The following is a 21,786-nucleotide window of genomic DNA, read 5'->3' on the forward strand; positions in this document are numbered from 1 at the left end:
GTAGTGCCAGCTTCCCTGCTTCTTTTTTGTCTATTGCCATTTGATGTTTCGAGCTTGAGCACAGTGAAGAGGTTCTTGAGAAGGAGTGTGTGCTTTTATCCTCCTGTGCAGTCTGCATGTCTTTTAAGCTGAGCTGTGCATGTGTTATCACTGTAGTGCCAACCACTTGCTTTCTTTTTCTTTTTGTCTTTAACCACTTGAGGACCACAGTCTTTTCGCCCCTTAAGGACCAGAGCCTTTTTCTCCATTCAGACCACTGCAGCTTTCACGGTTTATTGCTCGGTCATACAACCTACCACCTAAATGAATTTTACCTCCTTTTCTTGTCACTAATACAGCTTTCTTTTGCTGCTATTTGATTGCTGCTGCGAGTTTTAGTTTTTATTATATTCATCAAAAAAGACATGAATTTTGGCAAAAAAATGACTTTTTTAACTTGCTGTGCTGACATTTTTCAAATAAAGTAAAATTTCCTATACATTTGAGCGCGAAAGTTATTCTGCTACATGTCTTTGATAAAAAAAAACCATTCAGTGTATATTTATTGGATTGGGTAAAAGTTATAGCGTTTACAAACTATGGTGCCAAAAGTGAATTTTCCCATTTTCAAGCATCTCTGACTTTTCTGCGCACCTGTCAGGTTTCATGAGGGGCTAAAATTCCAGGATAGTACAAATACCCCCCAAATGACCCCATTTTGGAAAGAAGACATCCCAAAGTATTCAGTGAGAGGCATGGTGAGTTCATAGAAGATTTTATTTTTTGTCACAAGTTAGCGGAAAATGACACTTTCTGACAAAAAAAAAGAAAAAAAAAAAGTTTCCATTTCTTCTAACTTGCGACAAAAAAAAATGAAATCTGCCACGGACTCACTATGCTCCTCTCTGAATACCTTGAAGTGTCTACTTTCCAAAATGGGGTCATTTGTGGGGTGTGTTCACTGTCCTGGCATTTTGGAGGGTGCCTAATTGTAAGCACCCCTGTAAAGCCTAAATATGCTCATTGGACTTTTGGCCCCTTAGCGTAGTTAGGCTGCAAAAAAGTGCCACACATGTGGTATTGCCGTACTCAGGAGAAGTAGTATAATGTGTTTTGGGGTGTATTTTTACACATACCCATGCTGGGTGGGAGAAATATCTCCGTAAATGACAATTGTTTTATTTTTTTTACACACAATTGTCTATTTATAGAGATATTTCTCCCACTCAGCATGGGTATGTGGAAAAATACACCCCAAAACACATTATACTACTTCTCCTGAGTACGGCGATACCACATGTGTGGCACTTTTTTGCACCCTAACTGCGCTAAGGGGCCCAAAGTTCAATGAGTACCTTTAGGATTTCACAGGTATTTTGAGAAATTTCGTTTCAAGACTACTCCTCACGCTTTAGGGCCCCTAAAATGCCAGGACAGTATAGGAACCCCACAAATTACCCCATTTTAGAAAGAAGACACCCCAAGGTATTCCGTTAGGAGGATGGTGAGTTCATAGAAGACTTTTTTTTTTGTCACAAGTTAGCGGAAACTGATTTTAATTGTTTTTTTTCACAAAGTGTCATTTTCCGCTAACTTGTGACAAAAAATAAAATCTTCTATGAACTCACCATACTCCTAACGGAATACCTTGGGGTGTCTTCTTTCTAAAATGGGGTCATTTGTGGGGTTCCTATACTGCCCTGGCATTTTAGGGGCCCTAAACCGTGAGGAGTAGTCTTGAAACCAAATGTCGCAAAATGACCTGTGAAATCCTAAAGGTACTCATTGGACTTTGGGCCTCTTAGCGCACTTAGGGTGCAAAAAAGTGCCACACGTGGTACTGCCGTACTCAGGAGAAGTAGTATAATGTGTTTTGGGGTGTATTTTTACACATACCCATGCTGGGTGGGAGAAATATCTCTGTAAATGACAATTGTTTGATTTTTTTTACACACAATTGTCCTTTTACAGAGATATTTCTCCCACCCAGCATGGGTATGTGTAAAAATACACCCCAAAACACAATATACTACTTCTTCTGAGTACGGCGATACCACATGTGTGACACTTTTTTGCAACCTAGGTGCGCTAAGGGGCCTAACGTCCTATTCACAGGTCATTTTGAGGCATTTGGATTCTAGACTACTGCTCACGGTTTAGGGCCCCTAAAATGCCAGGGCAGTATAGGAACCCCACAAGTGACCCCATTTTAGAAAGAAGACACCCCAAGGTATTCTGTTAGGAGTATGGTGAGTTCATAGAAGATTTTTTTTTTGTCACAAGTTAGCGGAAAATGACACTTTGTGAAAAAAAAAACAATACATATCAATTTCCGCTAACTTGTGACAAAAAATAAAATCTTCTATGAACTCATCATACACCTAACAGAATACCTTGGGGTGTCTTCTTTCTAAAATGGGGTCACTTGTGGGGTTCCTATACTGCCCTGGCATTTTAGGGGCCCTAAACCGTGAGGAGTAGTCTTGAACCCAAATGTCTCAAAATGACCTGTGAAATCCTAAAGGTACTCATTGGACTTTGGGCCCCTTAGCACAGTTAGGCTGCAAAAAAGTGTCACACATGTGGTATAGCTGTACTCAGAAGAAGTAGTATAATGTGTTTTGTGGTGTATTTTTACATATAACCATGCTGGGTGGGAGAAATATCTCTGTAAATGACACATTTTTGATTTTTTTTACACACAATTGTCCATTTACAGAGAGATTTCTCCCACCCAGCATGGGTATGTGTAAAAATACACCACAAAACACATTATACTACTTCTCCTGAGTATGGCGATACCACATGTGTGACACTTTTTTGCAGCCTAGGTGCGCTAAGGGGCCCAACGTCCTATTCACAGGTCATTTTGAGGCATTTGTTTTCTAGACTACTCCTCACGGTTTAGGGCCCCTAAAATGCCAGGGCAGTATAGGAACCCCACAAGTGACCCCATTTTAGAAAGAAGACACCCCAAGGTATTCCGTTAGTGGTATGGTGAGTTCATAGAAGATTTTATTTTTTGTCACAAGTTAGTGAAAAATGACACTTTGTGAAAAAAACAATAAAAATCCAATTTCCACTAACTTTTGACAAAAAATAAAATCTTCTATGAACTCATCATACACCTAACAGAATACCTTGGGGTGTCTTCTTTCTAAAATGGGGTCACTTGTGGGGTTCCTATACTTCCCTGGCATTTTACGGGCCCAAAACTGTGAGTAGTCTGGAAACCAAATTTCTCAAAATGACTGATCAGGGGTATAAGCATCTGCAAATTTTGATGACAGGTGGTCTATGAGGGGGCAAATTTTGTGGAACCGGTCATAAGCAGGGTGGCCTCTTAGATGACAGGATGTTTTGGGCCTGATCTGATGGATAGGAGTGCTAGGGGGGTGACAGGAGGTGATTGATGGGTGTCTCAGGGGGCGGTTAGAGGGGAAAATAGATGCAATCAATGCACTGGGGAGGTGATCGGAAGGGGGTCTGAGGGGGATCTGAGGGTTTGGCCGAGTGATCAGGAGCCCACACAGGGCAAATTAGGGCCTGATCTGATGGGTAGGTGTGCTAGGGGGTGACAGGAGGTGATTGATGGGTGTCTCAAGGTGTGATTAGAGGGGGAAAATAGATGCAAGCAATGCACTAGCGAGGTGATCAGGGCTGGGGTCTGAGGACGTTCTGAGGTGTGGGCGGGTGATTGGGTGCCCGCAAGGGGCAGATTAGGGTCTAATCTGATGGGTAAGCGTGACAGGTGGTGATAGGGGGTGATTGATGGGTAATTAGTGGGTGTTTAGAGGAGAGAAGAGATGTAAACACTGCACTTGGGAGGTGATCTGATGTCGGATCTGCGGGCGATCTATTGGTGTGGGTGGGTGATCAGATTGCCCGCAAGGGGCAGGTTAGGGGCTGATTGATGGGTAGCAGTGACAGGGATGATTGATGGGTGGCAGTGACAGGGGGTGATTGACAGGTGATTGACAGGTGATCAGTGGGTTATTACAGGGAATAACAGATGTAAATATTGCACTGGCGAATTGATAAAGGGGGGTCTGAGGGCAATCTGAGCGTGTGGGCGGGTGATTGGGTGCCCGCAAGGGGCAGATTAGGGTCTAATCTGATGGGTAACAGTGACAGGTGGTGATAGGGGGTGATTGATGGGTAATTAGTGGGTGTTTAGAGGAGAGAATAGATGTAAACGATGGATTTGGGAGGTGATCTGATGTCGGATCTGCGGGCGATCTATTGGTGTGGGTGGGTGATCAGATTGCCCGCAAGGGGCAGGTTAGGGGCTGATTGATGGGTGGCAGTGACAGGGGGTGATTGATGGGTGGCAGTGACAGGGGGTGATTGATAGGTGATTGACAGGTGATCAGTGGGTTATTACAGGGAATAACAGATGTATATATTGCACTGGTGAATTGATAAAGGGGGGTCTGAGGGCAATCTGAGCGTGTGGGCGGGTGATTGGGTGCCCACAAGGGGTAGATTAGGGTCTAATCTGATGGGTAACAGTGACAGGTGGTGATAGGGGGTGATTGATGGGTAATTAGTGGGTGTTTAGAGGAGAGAAGAGATGTAAACACTGCACTTGGGAGGTGATCTGATGTCGGATCTGCGGGCGATCTATTGGTGTGGGTGGGTGATCAGATTGCCTGCAAGGGGCAGGTTAGGGGCTGATTGATGGGTAGCAGTGACAGGGGGTGATTGACGGGTGATTGACGGGTGATTGACAGGTGATTGACAGGTGATCAGGCGGGATAGATGCATACAGTACATGGGGGGGGGTCTGGGGGGGGGGGTCTGGGGAGAATCTGAGGGATGGGGGGTGATCAGGAGGGGGCAGTGGGCAGGGGGGGGATAAAAAAAAATAGCGTTGACAGATAGTGACAGGGAGTGATTGATGGGTGATTAGGGGGGTGACTGGGTGCAAACAGTGGTCTGGGGGGTGGGCAGGGGGGGGGTCTGAGGGGTGCTGTGGGCGATCAGGGGGCAGGGGGGGGGGGAATCAGTGTGCTTTGGTGCAGACTAGGGTGGCTGGAGCCTGCCCTGGTGGTCCCTCGGACACTGGGACCACCAGGGCAGGAGGCAGCCAGTATAATAGGCTTTGTATACATTACAAAGCCTATTATACTATGTACATGCGGCGATCCGGGTGCTAGTAACCCGCCGGCGCTTCTGAACGGCCGGCGGGTTACTACGAGCGGTGGGCGGAGCCAGTCCCCGGCGGCTGATCGCGTCACGAATGACGTGATCGCCGCATAGCCACTCCCGCAGCCGCCCCCGCCGATGTGCGTATTGCGGTCGTTTGGGCCCAGTCTTTGCCGCCGCCCATCGGCTGGGGGTGGTCGGCAAGTGGTTAATACAACTCATGACACTGAGCATCCAACTACAGGTAAAAATCGAAAAATTAGAACAGTGTGAAAAAGTCCATTTATTTCAGTAATTCAACTTAAAAGGTGAAACTAATACATGAAATAGGAACCCTTTGCAGGTGTTTTTGGATTAATTAACTTATTAGAGTCTGACATTTTGAGCCTAGAATACTGAACATTTTCTGATAATATTCTAATGGTGTTAGATTTTGATTTTGGTGTCCTCATAAGCTGTAAGCCATAATCGTCAAAATCATAACATATAAATGCTTGAAATGTCTCACTTTGCATGTAATGACGCTATTTCCGATATTAGGTGTACCTTTTAACCTCTTGAGGACTGCAGGGCTAAACCCCCCTAGTGACCAGGCATTTTTTAGCTAAAATGGCCACTGCAGCTTTAAGGCCAAGCTGCAGGGCCGCATAACTCAGCACACAAGTGATTCCCCCCCCCCCTTTTCTCCCCACCAACAGAGCTCTCTGTTGGTGGGGTCTGATCGCTCCCCCCATGTTTATTTTTTTTTAATAAATATTATTGTTTGTTTGTTTTTTTAAAAAAACCCTGTTTCTTTAACTCCCTTCCCTCCCTCCCTCCCTCCCTCCCCACAGCCGACCAAATATGGCGATCGGCTGTCATAGGCTTCTGCCTATGAGAGCCGATCGCTCTCTTGTCCCCCATGGGGACAGCCGTGTCACACGGCTGTCCCCAGTGCAGCGCTGCTGCTGATCGCAGCGCTGCACAAAGTAAATAGACGGCGATCACGCCGTCTACCGGTCTCCCGAGCGGCAATAGCCGCTCGGAGACTGAAGGCGGGGCGGAGCTCCGCCCCCCAAGCAGGAGATGCGCGCGCAGCCTGCGCGCGATCTCCTGCAAAACAGAGCCCCAGGACTTTACGCCAATTGGCGTTAGGCGGTCCTGGGGCTGCCGCCGCGGCCACGCCTACTGGCGTGACGCGGTCGGCAAGAAGTTAAATTGAACTACTGAAATAAATGATCTTTTGCATGATATTCAAATTTTTTGAGTTTCACCTGTACAAACCCAACACCCACCCACTGACAGCACCACCCACTAATCTTACACACACCCCAACACCAGAGGGTCTAAACCAGCAGACAAGCACACAACTAATACACAATAGGAGCCATGCCTAACACAACCATAGAGCACAGCATAAACTGAAAAAAAGAAAACAAAACAATCTCATGTACAGGACCCCATCCCCAATACCCCCCCCCCCCCAAAAAAAAAAGCCACAAGATTTTTGCCAAAACTATTGAAAATGCTCGGAGTTGCACAGACAAGTGGTTGTGGTCACATGTTAGTTATGAAACAAAATCCAAAGACAATGGCCTCAATTCACTAAGCTTATCTCCTGTCTTTAATAATGTTTCTAGAGTTGTTACCATGGTGATAAGGCATGTAGTATTTAGGAAACATTTTACCTCAGACAAACATAAAGTTAACTCTTCTGTCTTTAAGTTAACTCTCCAATCCTTAAAATAACTCCAGAGTTAAAGACAGGCCGTTAATTAACTGTGTGTGAAAATAACTACAGAGGAGGTAAATTAACTACAGAGGAGGTCAATTAACTACAGAGGAGGTGACTTAAGAAATGAAGAGATACGATAACTCTCTTACTGTGTGGAGGTAAGTTTTTTTTTCTTGCCTTATTATCTCCAGCATGATCTTAGTGAATTGAGGCCATAATGTTTTTCAAAACAGGAGTTGTTTAAGGCAATACAGAAACCGAACTCAATCCTAACTAGTGTTGTTGTCTGAATCTAGGTTTCCACATTCGGAAACCCAAATTAACACATACACCGCATTTCCTCACCAAAACTAGTAGACAGAGTCATTGGGTTGCGGTCCACGTCACACTTTCCGTAACTCCAATGCTTCCTCCTTGGATGAAGCATCAAAATCATGAGAGGCTTGACAAGGACTGCAACTCCATGACCTTCTCCCATAGCTTTGATGCTAAACTGCATTGTATGGCATAATCAAACCAGAGTTTCTTCATTTAGAAACTCTGAGGCAGGGAACACACTTGACTTTCAGTTTTCCGCGCGCGTTTTTCTGCATACTTTTTCTGCACACTAAGTGTGTTTCCATGCAGGAAAACGCATGAGTTTTTTCACAGCAGCTGATGTAATTGATACAGAAAACTGCCAAAATGTGCAGAATCAGGATGCAGAATGTCAATTTTTTTCTGCGCGCGAACAACACAGTAAGTGTGTACTAGCACATTGATTAACATGAGTTCTCAGTTTTTCTGTGCAGAAAACGCGCACGAAAACAGTCAAGTGTGTTCCCTGCCTCAACGCCGACTACTCATAACAGTACAAAACTTATCATGCACAAGTTTATATATCCTGTTTGAGAGTCTGTCTACTGCAATCTTACACTGGTATTATTCACACATAGGCATATATTCAAAAAAGATCATCAAAACAGCAGACAGTACATGCAAAGTATACCAGAAGTTACGGGAAGTACATAAACAGCAATGTTGTGCAAATAGTGCAACTCATGCTACATACACAATGCACACATAGCTTGTATAACACATATTGTGTACGAAGTACAATGTACTAAGTGCAATTTGTCTTTCGCTGAACAAAACTACCATATTCGACCTATCAACAACATCTGGCACCAAACTTATCAGGCTGCTACACTGAATGTATGCCACTAAGATTTCTTCACATTACAGGGCAGTCTTTCTTACTGCCCTGATCCCCTTGTTACGCAGGTAAAGATACACATCTGGATGAGTGCTAAGGAAATAATGCTGAAGATCCCCTGTCTTAATGTACATGCTTATCCCTATCCCTAATTGCTTCATCTGCATTGTGTAGTCAGATTCAAAGCACAACACATATAACAGTGTGACATAGTCTATTGAAATTACTAAAATGTATAAAGCTGATCTAGCAAGGATTGTTTTTGTTAATAAAGGCAAAATTACACTTTAAATGTACAAAGTCACAGTACTTTATATTTACAGATTCTTCTGAATGGAACTATATTTGCTAGAATGAGTCCAGGACAAAAGTCAAGTCTTATAGAGGAGTTTCAGAAAATAGAGTAAGTTTTGGCTATGTTAAATAGTTGCATACAAGGATAATTACGTGTAATAGAGTGACTGGTGGTGGTCCACTAGAAGTTATTGAAAATATACTGTAGTCAAATAGAAACCGTTCACTACAGAGTATCCTTTTCACTTTTTTTAAATATATTTTGTAGTTACTATGCTGGCATGTGTGGAGATGGAGCAAATGACTGTGGGGTAAGTAACATTTAACCACTTCAGCCTACAGGGTTTAAATTTTTTTTTCATCTGAGCAACTTTCACCTCCCATTCATTTGCTAATAACTTTATCACTACTCGGCACAATGAATGGATCTATATCTTGTTTTTTTCGCCACCAATTAGGCTTTCTGTGGGTGATACATTTTGCTGAGAATTAATTTATTGTAAATCCATTTTAACAGGAAGAATAAGAAAAAAACGGAAAAAAATCATTATTCCTCAGCTATTGGCCATTATAGTTTGAAATTAATACATGCTACCATAATTAAAACCTATGTACTTTATTTACCAATTTGTCCCACTTATTACACCATTTAAATTATGTCCCTATCACAATGTATGGCGCCGATATTCAATTTGGAAATAAAGGTGCATTTTTTCAATTTGCGTCCATCACTATTTAGAAGCCCATAATTTAATAAATCATATTGATATACTCCTTTGACATGCATATTTAAAAAGTTCAGACCCTTAGGTAACTATTTATGTTGTTTTTTTTTATTGTAATTTTTTTTTTATTTAAACTTGTATGTGGGTATATTTTGGTGTGGGAGGTAAACAGGGGTTTTTTAATGTATTAAAATGTATTTATTTAACACAAAGTGTGTTTTTGGTGTAATTTGCTATTTGGCCACAAGATGTCCAAAGTCAAAAAGTCCTGGGAGCGATCGATCTCGCTCCCAGGCAGAAGAAAAGAGACCAGAGCTCAGAAAAGCCACAGCGTCTGAAGAGACGCTGTCGGCTTTTCTCCGGGGGGGGGGGGGGGGGGGGTCCGATCAGTGAAAGGGATTTATAATCCCTTTCACTGATCGGTGGGCTAACGGCCAGCAGCGGGGGCGCGCACGGGGGGGCCCGCGGGAGCACGTGCGACCCGCAGGAGTGCGCGCAGCCTAACTGGATGAAAGTTTTCGTCCAGTTAGGCTGAAGTGGTTAATATCAACTGGATCCAAGTTTAAAGGAGGCACGTCACAGATCAGCAATGCTACCTGACTTTTGTTATGCTACTCAAACCGCAACTTCAGTTTTTTTTTTTTTAAAATGCAATTATCTCCAGACTAATCAAAAAGCACCTCGGGAGATAGATCTGGTGTATTACTTTGTATGACATGAGCAGTGTATTTGAATCTATACTCACAAAATTTGAGCTGCCAACCAATTAGGCAACCACTCTTTAAGCTTCAGGGGAATAAGTCTTGGAATCACCCCCTTACTGCTTGCAGTACATGTCTGTTGTATTCAATGTCTTGCACAAAAGTGGAGTTCAAGGATGGTAAGCTCCAACTGAGGGGACATGGTGTACCTTAGAAGATGGGGGGTTACTAGAACTGACATAAGCTCACAGAAAAGGCACCCTAATTGTAGTGCAGAGATAAGCATAAGAGAAGAGGTGGGGCCTTACCTCCAGTCAATCAGCAAACATTTATTTCTGTAGGGGCACTAAGAGTCTCTCTGCATGATGACAATTTACAGTGCTCAAGTCTGGAAGTGTAACTTTTATATGAAAATGTTAAGAGCTGAAGTAATATCTCTTCATAGCGAAAGTAAAGACATTTTTATCCAGGGATGGTCATAGTCAGCCAACTTTGCTACACTGGAACTACGCGTAGTTTTACACAATTACGCTTCTCCAAACTGCGGCTTCGAAATCAAATATTCGCTTTGTATGCATTTCGTAGACTACGCGTCAAAATACGCAATTGTGCGTAGTGCGAAGCGTAGTGCTTATGCCCTTATGCAGAGACATTTCTGCATTAATTCCTCTGTAAATGCTTATATCGGGAGCTCTTCTATGCGTACATTCCCCTTTCCAATGCGTAATTTTGTAAGCTTACAAACGTGCACGGAAAAATAGACGCAAGTAACGCATTCATAGTATAATTCGCAATACACATCTTAACTGCGCATATTGGGCGTAAACTACGTGTAGCGGTACTTTGCTACGCGTAAAATCGTAAGTGTAGTTTCAAAACTTTGCCTAAGAACTACGATGCATAGATGCGAACTACGATGCGTAAATTTGCACTGCCGTGTTTTAGGCAATTTTGGACAGAATAAATCCAGGCTAAGCAATTTGATATGACCATCATTTCTTTTTCAGGCTCTGAAAGTGGCTCATGCAGGGATCTCCTTGTCAGAGCTAGAGGCCTCTGTCGCTTCACCTTTCACATCCAAAACACAAAATATTGAATGTGTTCCAAAGCTTATCAAGTGAGTTTTTTTCTCATCTTACAATTGAATATGTTGTATTTCTTAATGTTTTAATTAAAGAAATATAGATTTGTGTATAGATGATGCGTGGAATTTTATTTATAGTATGCAATAATCATTTTACAATTTTTATAATAAAGCAGAAAAGGTATTTTTACTTTAAAGTGAATCATTGTCAAATACTACATAGACTCATTCAGACTTTTCTTCTTTTTTTGCAATTGGACAGTAAAGCTGATCAGTTAATTATACAGCAATTCTCATTGAGATCAAATCATGGATACATGTGATTGATTTGACTTCTGATTCCTGTATAGGCTAAACAGGAAGCAAGATCCAGACATGGTCTGATTATTACAACTAGTGATAGCCTGCAGTTCACTAGAGATGTCGCGAACCTCCGATTTTCGGTTCGCGAACCTCCGCGAAAGGTTCGGTTCGCGAAAAAGTTCGCGAACCACAATAGACTTCAATGGGGAGGCGAACTTTGAAAATTTGAAAAAATTCTACCAGCTAGAAAAATTATAGAAAACATGTTTCAAGAGCTCTAATACCTGGAGGCACACCTGATTGAGTGAAATACACATCACTGCTGGAGGACCCGCCCACCCTCCCTCCTCCTCCTCCCTCCTCCTCCTCCCTCCTCCTCCTCCCTCCTCCTCCTCCCTCCTCCTCCTCCCTCCTCCTCCTCCTCCTCCTCCTCCAAGCTAGGTCCTTATACCATTTGACTCAGTTGTCTGCCTACACTAATTAGTTATGGGACAGCTGCTACACACTCTGCTAGGGAGATTTTAATTAGCCTCTTGTGGGCTCCCTCCTCCTCCCTCCTCCCCCCTCCTCCCCCCTCCACCCTCCTGAATCGCCTGCTGATCCTGTGTCTCTAATACTTTTAGCCACAGCTCCTGAACAAGCATGCAGATCAGGTGCTCTGACTGAAGTCAGACTGGATTAGCTGCATGCTTGTTTCAGGGTGTGATTCAGCCACTATTGCAGTCACAAAGATCAGCTGGACTGCCAGGCAACTGGTATTGTTTACAGGAAGCATCCATATCACTCTCAGTTAAGGTTCCCTTTAAAGAGACACTATAGCGAAAACAAAAATATGATATAATGAATTGGTTGTGTACTATGAATAATTACTAGAAGATTAGCAGCAAAGAAAATATTCTCATACTTTTATTTTCAGGTATATAGTGTTTTTTCTAACATTGCATCATTCTATAATATGTGCAGATTACACAACACTCAGCATTCAAAATGAGTCTTTCAGAGCAGTCTGTGAAGTAGTGAACTCTCCTCTGGCAGAGGAAAAGTAAACAGTTCAATTACAGTTGAGATAATTGAGATAATAAAAGTCAGATTACAGCCCTCTCCACGACTAACTTAGTCGGAGAGCTTAATAGCTTTTTTGCATAGAGATAACAACTGGAGTTTCTCAACTCTTCCTGTACTGGAAACAATTAGACTGATGTATCTGATCTTAATGTTTTATTTCTTAGCTGTACTACACATACAAATCATAATATCATAATTTTTTTTTCGCTTCAGTGTCTCTTTAAAGGAGAACTGTAGTGAAAGGTATATGGAGGCTACCATATTGATTTCCTTTTAAGCAATACCAGTTACCTGGCTATCCTGCAGATCCTCTGCCTCCAATACTTTTAGCCCTAGACCCTGAACAAGCATGCAGCAGATCTGGTGTTTGACATTTTTGTAAGATCTGACAAGATTAGCTGCTTGCTTGTTTCTGGTGTGATTCACACTACTGCAGCCAAATAGATCAGCAGGGCTGCCAGGCAACTGGTATAGCTTAAAAGGAAATCAATATGGCAGCCTCCATATACCTCTCACTACAGTTCTCCTTTAAGCAACCTAATGTTTCTATTGCATTGAGCATAAATGGTACATTTTAGGCCAGCTTCATTTACTACTGTAGTGGTACAGTGGTTAGGGTGACTTGCCCACCACTAGTGTTGGGCGAACACCTGGATGTTCGGGTTCGGGAAAGTTCGCCGAACATGGCCGCGATGTTCGGGCCGAACCCTGAACTCCCCGAACATCCCGCTTTTGGGGGCCCTATGGGGTCGCAGACATAAGGGGGGAGCATGCCCCGATCGCGGGGGGGGTCGGAAATTCCCCCCACCCCCCTCCGCTAGCGCTCCCCCCTCTGCCCACTTCCCCATACAAAAGTTTCAGGAAGTAAAACAGTACCGGTGGTACTAGTGGGTGGCTGGCAGTGGGCGGCACTGTGAAGTGAGTGACTGAGGAGGAGGAGTCCGGAGAGTGACGCGTTGAGGGAGGGCGGGCAGCGGGCGGTTCAGCAGTAGTACGGTACTACTGCTGAACCGCCTGCTGCCCGGCCTCCCTCAACGCGTCACTCTCCGGACTCCTCCTCCTCAGTCACTCCACAGTGCCGCCCACTGCCAGCCACCCACTAGTACCACCGGTACTGTTTTACTTCCTGAAACTTTTGTATGGGGAAGCGGGCAGAGGGGGGAGCGCTAGCGGAGGGGGTGGGGGGAATTTCCGACCCCCCCCGCGATCGGGGCATGCTCCCCCCTTATGCCTGCGACCCCATAGGGGGGCAGTATTCGGCCGAACAGGGCCCTGTTCGGCCGAACAGGAGCCCTGTTCGGCCCTGTTCGGCTAGTCATTCCGCAGTTCGGGCGAACCCCGAACTCGAACATCACCCGAACAGGGTGATGTTCTGCAGAACCCGAACAGTGGCGAACACTGTTCGCCCAACACTACCCACCACACAGTGAGATCTGGGTTCGATTCCCAGCTCTGGTATGATGTATACTGGTTTTTAAAATAGTATAATTCCCTGGCAGAAGAGACCCTCCTCCCTCCGGTAGGAGGGAGGAGGGAATAGGTAGAAGGGTAGAAGGGTAGAAGGGAGGTGGGAGGAGGGAGGAGGGAGGTGGGAGGTGGGAGGAGGGAGGAGGGAGCCCACAAGAGGCTAATTAAAATCTCCCTAGAAGAGTGTGTAGCAGCTGTCCCATAACTAATTAGTGTAGGCAGACAACTGAGTCAAATGGTATAAGGACCTAGCTTGGAGGTTTTCCTCCAGCAGTGTGGTTGGCAATAACATGTCTGCTGACAGTGATATGGAGGGTCAAAGTTTTGCTCAATAGAGCATTATGGGGCGAATCGAACTTCCGCAAAAGTTCGCCTGATGTAGGCGAACGTGAACCCCCAAAGTTCGCCTGGAACCGTTTGCAGGCGAACCGTTCACGACATCTCTACAGTTTACATTCTTATTTAATGTGAACCTTACATGAAGTTTGAGTTTGCCCCATATTTTAACATATTTTGACTCTTAATCCAAGTGGGTCAGGACAACCAATTAAGCATTTTTACCACACAGGCCACACCCCTCCATAAAATAAACAAACCTGGAAGCTAACCCATTCATAAAAGAAATGAACCTGGAGGGACATGAATATAGCTTGCTGATACTGTTCTGTGTTATCCAGTGCTGTGTAGCTGCTTCCATAGGTGCTCTGTTCCTTGCAGTTCACCAACTAGGGAGCTCCAAAGTCCTTTTGAGGACTGATCATGCTGTTATTTTGTTGTTGTTGTTTGTGTAGTTTAGTGTAGTATGTGTCTGTTACAGCCCATCAAAATGCTAAAAAAGTGATTTTGTGACTGCACTGCACTTTAAAGAATGTTGTGTCCCCTCACTAGACATTGTCACACAAATAGTTTAACATTGCTGTTGAGTTTGTAGTGCAGTGTTAGGCCCACACTGCGCAAGCAGCAATTTTTCCCATTAATACACTAAAAAAGCCTCTGCATAAAATATGTATTTTTGGCGGGGAAGATTTGCCATTGATCACCCTCTGCCATGCCACTGCCCTTGTTTTTGGTGACAACTTTTTAAGAGAAATTGTGGCTGCAAATATGCCCTGAAGGTAGTTGAATTATACCTGACATTAAAGTCAATGGGTACGCCAGAATCATTTGGTTGTGAACTTTCGTGGAAGTGTCTGCTAATGGTCTGTGAACGTTTGTTTGTTCATAACTAATTACAACTAGGCATTAGTCAAACAAAGACTTACAAAGGAACTACTTATTCTTATGGCTTTGTTTCGTAAATTCACCTGAAAGAGATTTCTAAAGAATACATTGATAGCTCATCTCTATTGCTAAGTTACTAAAATACTATTTACCATCTTTCTTGCCCTGGCTGTCTTCACCAGGTAACCAGCAATTTTTTCTTCAAGGGGTGATAAATTGGTCCTTAGTCAATTAACTTGTGCCAGTCATTCAGCAGTTCCACTACCTCTACACACCATAGAATCCAAAGCAAAAGGGGAGATGGCACCTGAAGGGCTTAAAGGGAAGCTTAAGTGACGTGATATGGCGAGATAGACATGTGTATGTACAGTGCCATGCACACAAATAAATATGTTGTGTTTCTTTTCTTATTTCTGTGCCTGAAAGAGTTAATATTCATCTATGCAAATGACGGTTTCTATCCAGTTGGGACCCAGTCGGACTATACTGATAAGGAGTTACAGCCATAATTTTTTTTCCTGACAGAAAACTAGGCTTCTTAGAACAGTGGATAGATGAAAAGGTCAATAGTTCCTATATTAGTATTATTTAGTAGTATTTATATAGTGCCGACATCTTCCGAAGAGTTGTGCAGAGTATATTGTCATGTCAGCACTCTGAAACACGGGACCGACTGTTTCATTGAGCTAAGCCCAACTGATAAATCTACTTTAAAAAAAAAAGAGTTTTTAAACATAACAATAAACTGTCAGATATCTAAAAGTCATTTTTAGGAGTAGGAGGATAGATTAGTTACTGATAGATCATCAATTTCTTCTCTATAAATTTCATAGCATGGTTTCAGGTCTATTTTCCTTCTCTCCTCAGGAAGCCTAGATTGGTGATAGGGTGAGAGGGGGAGAGAGGGCGATGCTTTCCGTGTGCATGTTTGTCTGATGCTATATATGCACTGCTGTGTTTTTTTTTTTTTTCTTGACATGAGCATTTTAATCCCTCACATTAAGGCTCAGTTCACACAGGCATCCCGCAGCATCTTGCTCAAGTGCTTTTCTGCAAACATGCAAAAACGCATTTGGCAGTGTTTTGCACCCCCACAGTGGGACACAGAAGCATAGCAGCAAACGACCCTGAAAGCAAACTGTTGTGGGAAAAAAGGGATCAAAATGCAGCATTTGGCAAACACAATAAATGGTGGTAAACTATGTTCACCTCATTTGAATGTTCAGTGGCTAAAGCTTAAATGATGAGCGATGCAGCTGTCCATGTAAATCAGGCCTCAGGGTCTCTCTTTGACAACTGGCAGAGACAATGGAAGTAAAACAAAAAAAAAAGGAACAGAAAAAAAAATGCAAAACAGCTAACTGTTTTATACGATTCTCTAAAAGCAACACACTGTTGGTGTCTTATAAACCAGTGTTTCTTAGGGCTCGTTTACACTAAGAGGCATTTTTGTCATTTTTTTAAGCGCTGGCGATTTTCATAATCACCCTGAACGCGCTTGTGCAATGATTCTCTATGAGAAAGTTCACATCTGAGTGGTCCGTTTCCGAACAGCTCAGAAAAGCGGTGCCTGGGCCATTTTTGAGGCGATTTTGCCTTAATGGAAGGTATAGGAAAAAAAGCAAACGCTCCCAAAAATCGCTTTGTGCAGCGATTGCATGAGCGTTTTTAAGAATAAATACATTGTATTTATTCTTTTCTGGATCAAAGAGTTCATTTCCTGACTGTCGTCAGAAAGTGAAAAACCGCAATCGCTCTGCAAAACCGCTTAGAAAAGTTATAAAAAAAACCCAAAAAAACAGGTAATCACCGGAAATCGGATTAAAAGAAGCCACAAAACCCGCCCAACATGGATGGACGTGCAAACGGAACGCAATGTGAGCAAGGCCTAAATGAATGCTTGGATTTTCAGGGAAATTAAGGAATGACTTGCATGTTGCAAGCGGAATTTGATTAGCCTAAGTTGTCAAAGTAAAGCCAATGTCCCCTATATTGAGCTATATTGATTACCACAGTATTTGTGCATTCACTAATTTTCCAGAAGTGATGCACTATGGGATAGTGCTAAACACTATGGGATAGAGTTAAAGAGAAACTCCAACCTAGAATTGAACTTTATCCCAATCAGTAGCTGATACCCCCTTTTACATGAGAAATATAATGCTTTTCACAAACAGACCATCAGGGGGCGCTGTATGACTGATTTTGTGCTGAAACTCCTCCCACAAGAAGCTCTCAGTACCGAAGTACTCTGGGCAAACTGCCACAATGTAACAACGTTCACAGACAGTAATTAGCTGTTTACAGCTGTCTCTAACAGCCAAAACAGCTAGGAGCAGCTACATAACCTGCCCACAGTAAAAATGTCACATGTAATAAATGTCAAAATGTAAATCGGGGAGAGGAAAGATTTTACAATGAGCAAACACTGACTAAATCATTTATACATAATTATGGTAAAAAATGAAGCACTTTTTTTACTACATTATTTTCACTGGAGTTCCTCTTTAAGTACTTAATAATGAGCTTGACATTCCACTAATGCACTACACTGTAATGTACTGCCGTAGCACAATTGCAGCACACATTTTTTGTTTGTTGCAGAGTGCTATCCTAATTAAAAAAGCTGTTTCTGATGTTTTTATTAATCAATATTCAACTTATCTTTTTTTTTTTCCTCTTGCAGGGAAGGAAGGAACTCACTTGTCACTTCATTCTGCACATTCAAATACATAGCTATGTATGCTATGATTGAACTTATTTGTTTAATGCTTCTGTTTTGGGTATGTTTTTGTGTCCTATATTGTAACTAATGTGAAAATGTAAACAAGCACTATAGTAAACTGTATTATCCTTGGTTGCTGCTCCTGATTGCATAGGTCAGGAGTGTCCAAACGTTTTAGGCCAAGGGCCATAAAACTGTGCTGTTCTTGAGAGTGCTAGGGGGCCGAACCAGCGAAATCCGGCACAATATTTGCTGATTGCCGTTAGGTACACTATGCCAGTGACGTTTTTTCAAATAAACTTTTCCATAGGAAATAACCCATATACCGTGTACAGTTAGCACAGTGCAAACTGCTAATCAGTGGTTGTTGCTGCTGGCCCCTGCATGTGGCTGCAGGATACAGCCTATTGTCCACATGGAATTATCAACTGTAGAGACCTTTGAGGGCCATCAGAAATGGCTTGGTGGGCAACATTAGGCCCCTGGACCACTTTTTCTCCTGAGTTTTCTCCTAGGTGATATTTTTAGACTTGTCAATAAAATGTACTTTAAACCACCAGCATGCAAACAAATAATCAAAATAATTTTGATAGTTATTTTTCACCTACTTTTTGGTACTTTTTCCAAAAGTTAAAGTTATTTTAGGTAAAACGTTATTTTAAATTGAAGATGAAAAATTATCTCCTAGGAGAAAATTCAGGATAAAAAGTTAATTGCATATGGGCCACGGTGTCATTTCACAAAAATACAAAGATGAAAGGAAATATCTGGGTAAAAGGAACATCTGCAGTAGATGCATGTCTTGACTAAGCATCCAATTGTTGTCTAATGGTAATACAGTAATAGCTTAAATAATAATGTATGCAATGACATAATCATTCTACTTTACATAAAAAAGTTGTTGCTTTTTTTTTTGCATAAAAAAATGTCTTTGCCAATATACAGAAGAGAAAACTACTTGGAACTCGCCATTATCTAATGCAGGATGTGGCTATAACTATCTCTGTCATATTAGCAAGTAAGTATTTAGCATGTTCTAATTATTCGTCTCTTATTTTTGTATATATTTGTTGTGACCATTTTTTATTTAGACTCTTATGTATTGTGCCAGTAAGCACATTATTCAGAGAACACTGAGAACATAAGTTATTCTGCAAAGCATTACTGAATTTGATAAAATATAAATTGTGTACTGTTAGGTGGCAAACATTTCCACCATCACCTGAGCCGTGTGTTAGTGGGCAATGGCTAGTTATTGCTGCGCATGCATGTACATACAACACACAACAATAACATTTGTAAAGCATTTTTCTCCCATAAGACTCCAGCGCATAGATATTTCTCAGATCAATACCACAGAGTGGACTGTGATACATAGAAAATACAATGTCTCACTACCGAAATAATGTGTAGAGGTAAAATAGATCTATCACACGTTGCCAGACTAGGCTTGACCTTTTTATACAGTTAAAAGTTTGTTAAAACCTCACCCTGTTAGACAGACAGATATATTCAATGCATCTAAACTGACTCAGGGATTTGCTTAGAATATAGATTTTGTCACATACATTGGTCTAAACAAGCATGCTAACACTTGATGGTTACTAGCTGGTCTGAGGATGATATGTTGCTGTAAGTGTCTTTGCTGATCCCCCCGTCAAATTTGCAATGGGGTGTAGCTAGCTCACAGATATTCCACCTTAATTCTGTTTGCACCGCTAGTCTCTCACCACAAGTGTAGTTTGCACCAATGCATGAATGGGACCAATTGGCTATATCAAAGATATGCCTGTGCAATCAGTGTTAGCTGGCACAGGCCATCTAACATGTGGTTTAAATGCAGTATATGATCCCCATAGGGGATATAAATGCCTTCATAGAAGGTGGCTGGGTATGAATATTATCACCATCAGGGTGTTAGCAGTGAGATACAATTGACAGGATAGGGTGCCACTCAACAATTGTTTCACCTCTTACATGAGGCGTCGTCAGGAGTATGTGATGCACGACATTACAATATATACAATATGTATGTATGTATGTTCTGACTTAAGCGTGGTGCTGGGGGAAACTCTGTCGATTGGGTGGAGGGCTAACTGTACATATTGTATATATTGTAATGTCGTGCATCACATACTCCTGACGACGCCTCATGTAAGAGGCGAAACAATTGACAGTAGACAGTATTGGCAGGATCACTGATGTTCTCCAATATTATTCAGTGTTCTTTAGCTGAAGGAAACTTTAGTTCAATTGCAACACAATTATTAGAATTCTGTACTAAAATCTCATTTAGCTCTAATATGATAATATAATACAATATGAGTTATATTGTGTGATGAGATTATTATTTTTTGCAGTGAGTTTAACTGGTCCAGCACCTAAATTGGCTCCATACAGACCTGCAGGACAGCTCATATCGCCACCTCTCTTACTATCAATGGTTGTTCAGTTCATCTTCACATTGGTGGTGCAGACAATAGCTTTTACGGTGGCTCAGCAGCAGCCCTGGTACAATGAAACTGATGTCTTTAGGTAAATGTATTTACAAATCTAATACTTAAACAGCAAGAGCATTGGCATTATATCACAAGTATGAGAACAATACAAAGTGTAAAGCAAAAAAAATAAATCTCAGCTCTGTATTGGTGCTCTTACTTATAGATGTTCCTCATTTCACAGGCCTTTAATTACCCACACATAAATTGTTAGACCTGTGCGATGTACTAACCTTGTATCCCATAATTATATTACATATTTAAAGTAAGGGCTGCCATCAAAATGCATAAAAATTGTGTGGCCCTCCTTAAAAGTAAACCAAAGGATGTACCTTGGTCTGCCTGAAATGGGCATATTTGGGCATAATTTTCTTGTTCTTAAGCACTGAAAGTGTTACAGACATAGGACTGTTGATTACCTGATTTTTCAGGTAAATAATATTATTTGCTGTGACAGTAAGACATAAAGGGAATAACAGACCAGACCTGAACCCTTTATACCTGGGTAGAGAATAAAACTAAACATATACAATCCCAGAGTTCAGTATTTTAATTTTCATTGTTAACAATCACAATAACTGATCAATGACATCCTAAGCAAATTAAAGGCTCTCAATCCCTATATAATATATGAAATCTAATTGGAGTAAATGTATGTCTTTTTTTCTCTTTTTGTTTATGGTAAAATAAACTTGTATCAGAAATGTATTAGAATAAGCCCCACTGACAAGAAAATGGAGTTAAAATAGAGGGCTACGTTATATACTGTAAAGTACTTGAAGCCCCAATGACAGCAGAAAGCAATGCTGCTGATACTGTGTCTGGTGGTAATTAGTGCTGGTGTTCAAATTCAGGTTCTCCTTACGTTTGACCCAAATATGGCTGTTTAAACTTGGATCTCGCCTACCCAAAAAATACCACCTGATTTTACTGCACAAATTTAGCAAAATTGCATTGAAGAATACTACACACATTAGCAGTAAACAGCAAAGCTTCTATACATGCTAGAATCCCCAAATTTGCTAGGTATGTTGTTAAGGAGAACAGTGGGGTCAAGGGAGATTTTTAAGGGATACCTTTAATGAATTTATAAGCCAATTGGAAACCCATGGTGTGGCATGTGTGGGCAGTGCAAAAGGGGGTGTCCGGGTGCTGTGGGTGCCATGTTGCCCATTGGAATGGGTACTGTAAAAGGAGGTGGGGAAAGCAGGAGGTCTTAGCAGCTGTCATGAAAAATTAATTCAGTTTGTTTTGTTTATTACAGTGGATGTCTACCCTTAAATCACAGTGCTCAAAATGTTACAGTGGATGAAGATATTTTAATTGACCACAATTTTTTAACAACCACATTGTTTTTTGTTAGTGGAATGCATCTTATTATTGTAGAGTTTGTGTTTTGTAAGGGAAGGCCTTTCAGAAAGCCAATTTATACAAACTGTAAGTATTTCTTATTTTCCTTTTTTCCACTGGTTTGCAAAAAGTATCCATAAGGTCTTCACTTCTGTTATCTGGAATCAAGAACATCATATTTATTAATTATATTACAGTTGCTTCAAACTGGCTGTGTGGATCCTTGAAGGGTCACTATAGCAACAATATATATATATATATATATATATATATATATATATATATATATATATTCGCTTGATTGCTCTAATAAAGAG

General features: G+C 41.8%; 1 protein-coding gene across 2 annotated transcripts in view; it reads left to right on the forward strand.

Moving 5' to 3' along the window:
* The window catches only part of LOC137571676 (probable cation-transporting ATPase 13A4), a 293,811-nt gene that overhangs the window by 239,411 nt on the left and 32,614 nt on the right, over positions 1–21,786 (forward strand). For both annotated transcript variants that reach the window (XM_068281174.1, XM_068281175.1), the window contains exons 21-27: positions 8,360–8,439; positions 8,599–8,641; positions 10,764–10,873; positions 17,583–17,679; positions 18,567–18,639; positions 19,982–20,156; positions 21,384–21,556. In XM_068281174.1, the coding sequence (XP_068137275.1) occupies positions 8,360–8,439; positions 8,599–8,641; positions 10,764–10,873; positions 17,583–17,679; positions 18,567–18,639; positions 19,982–20,156; positions 21,384–21,556 (751 nt within the window). The remainder of the gene's footprint in view (positions 1–8,359; positions 8,440–8,598; positions 8,642–10,763; positions 10,874–17,582; positions 17,680–18,566; positions 18,640–19,981; positions 20,157–21,383; positions 21,557–21,786) is intronic.

This window comes from Hyperolius riggenbachi, chromosome 4, assembly GCF_040937935.1.
Source record: "Hyperolius riggenbachi isolate aHypRig1 chromosome 4, aHypRig1.pri, whole genome shotgun sequence".
NCBI lineage: Eukaryota > Metazoa > Chordata > Amphibia > Anura > Hyperoliidae > Hyperolius > Hyperolius riggenbachi.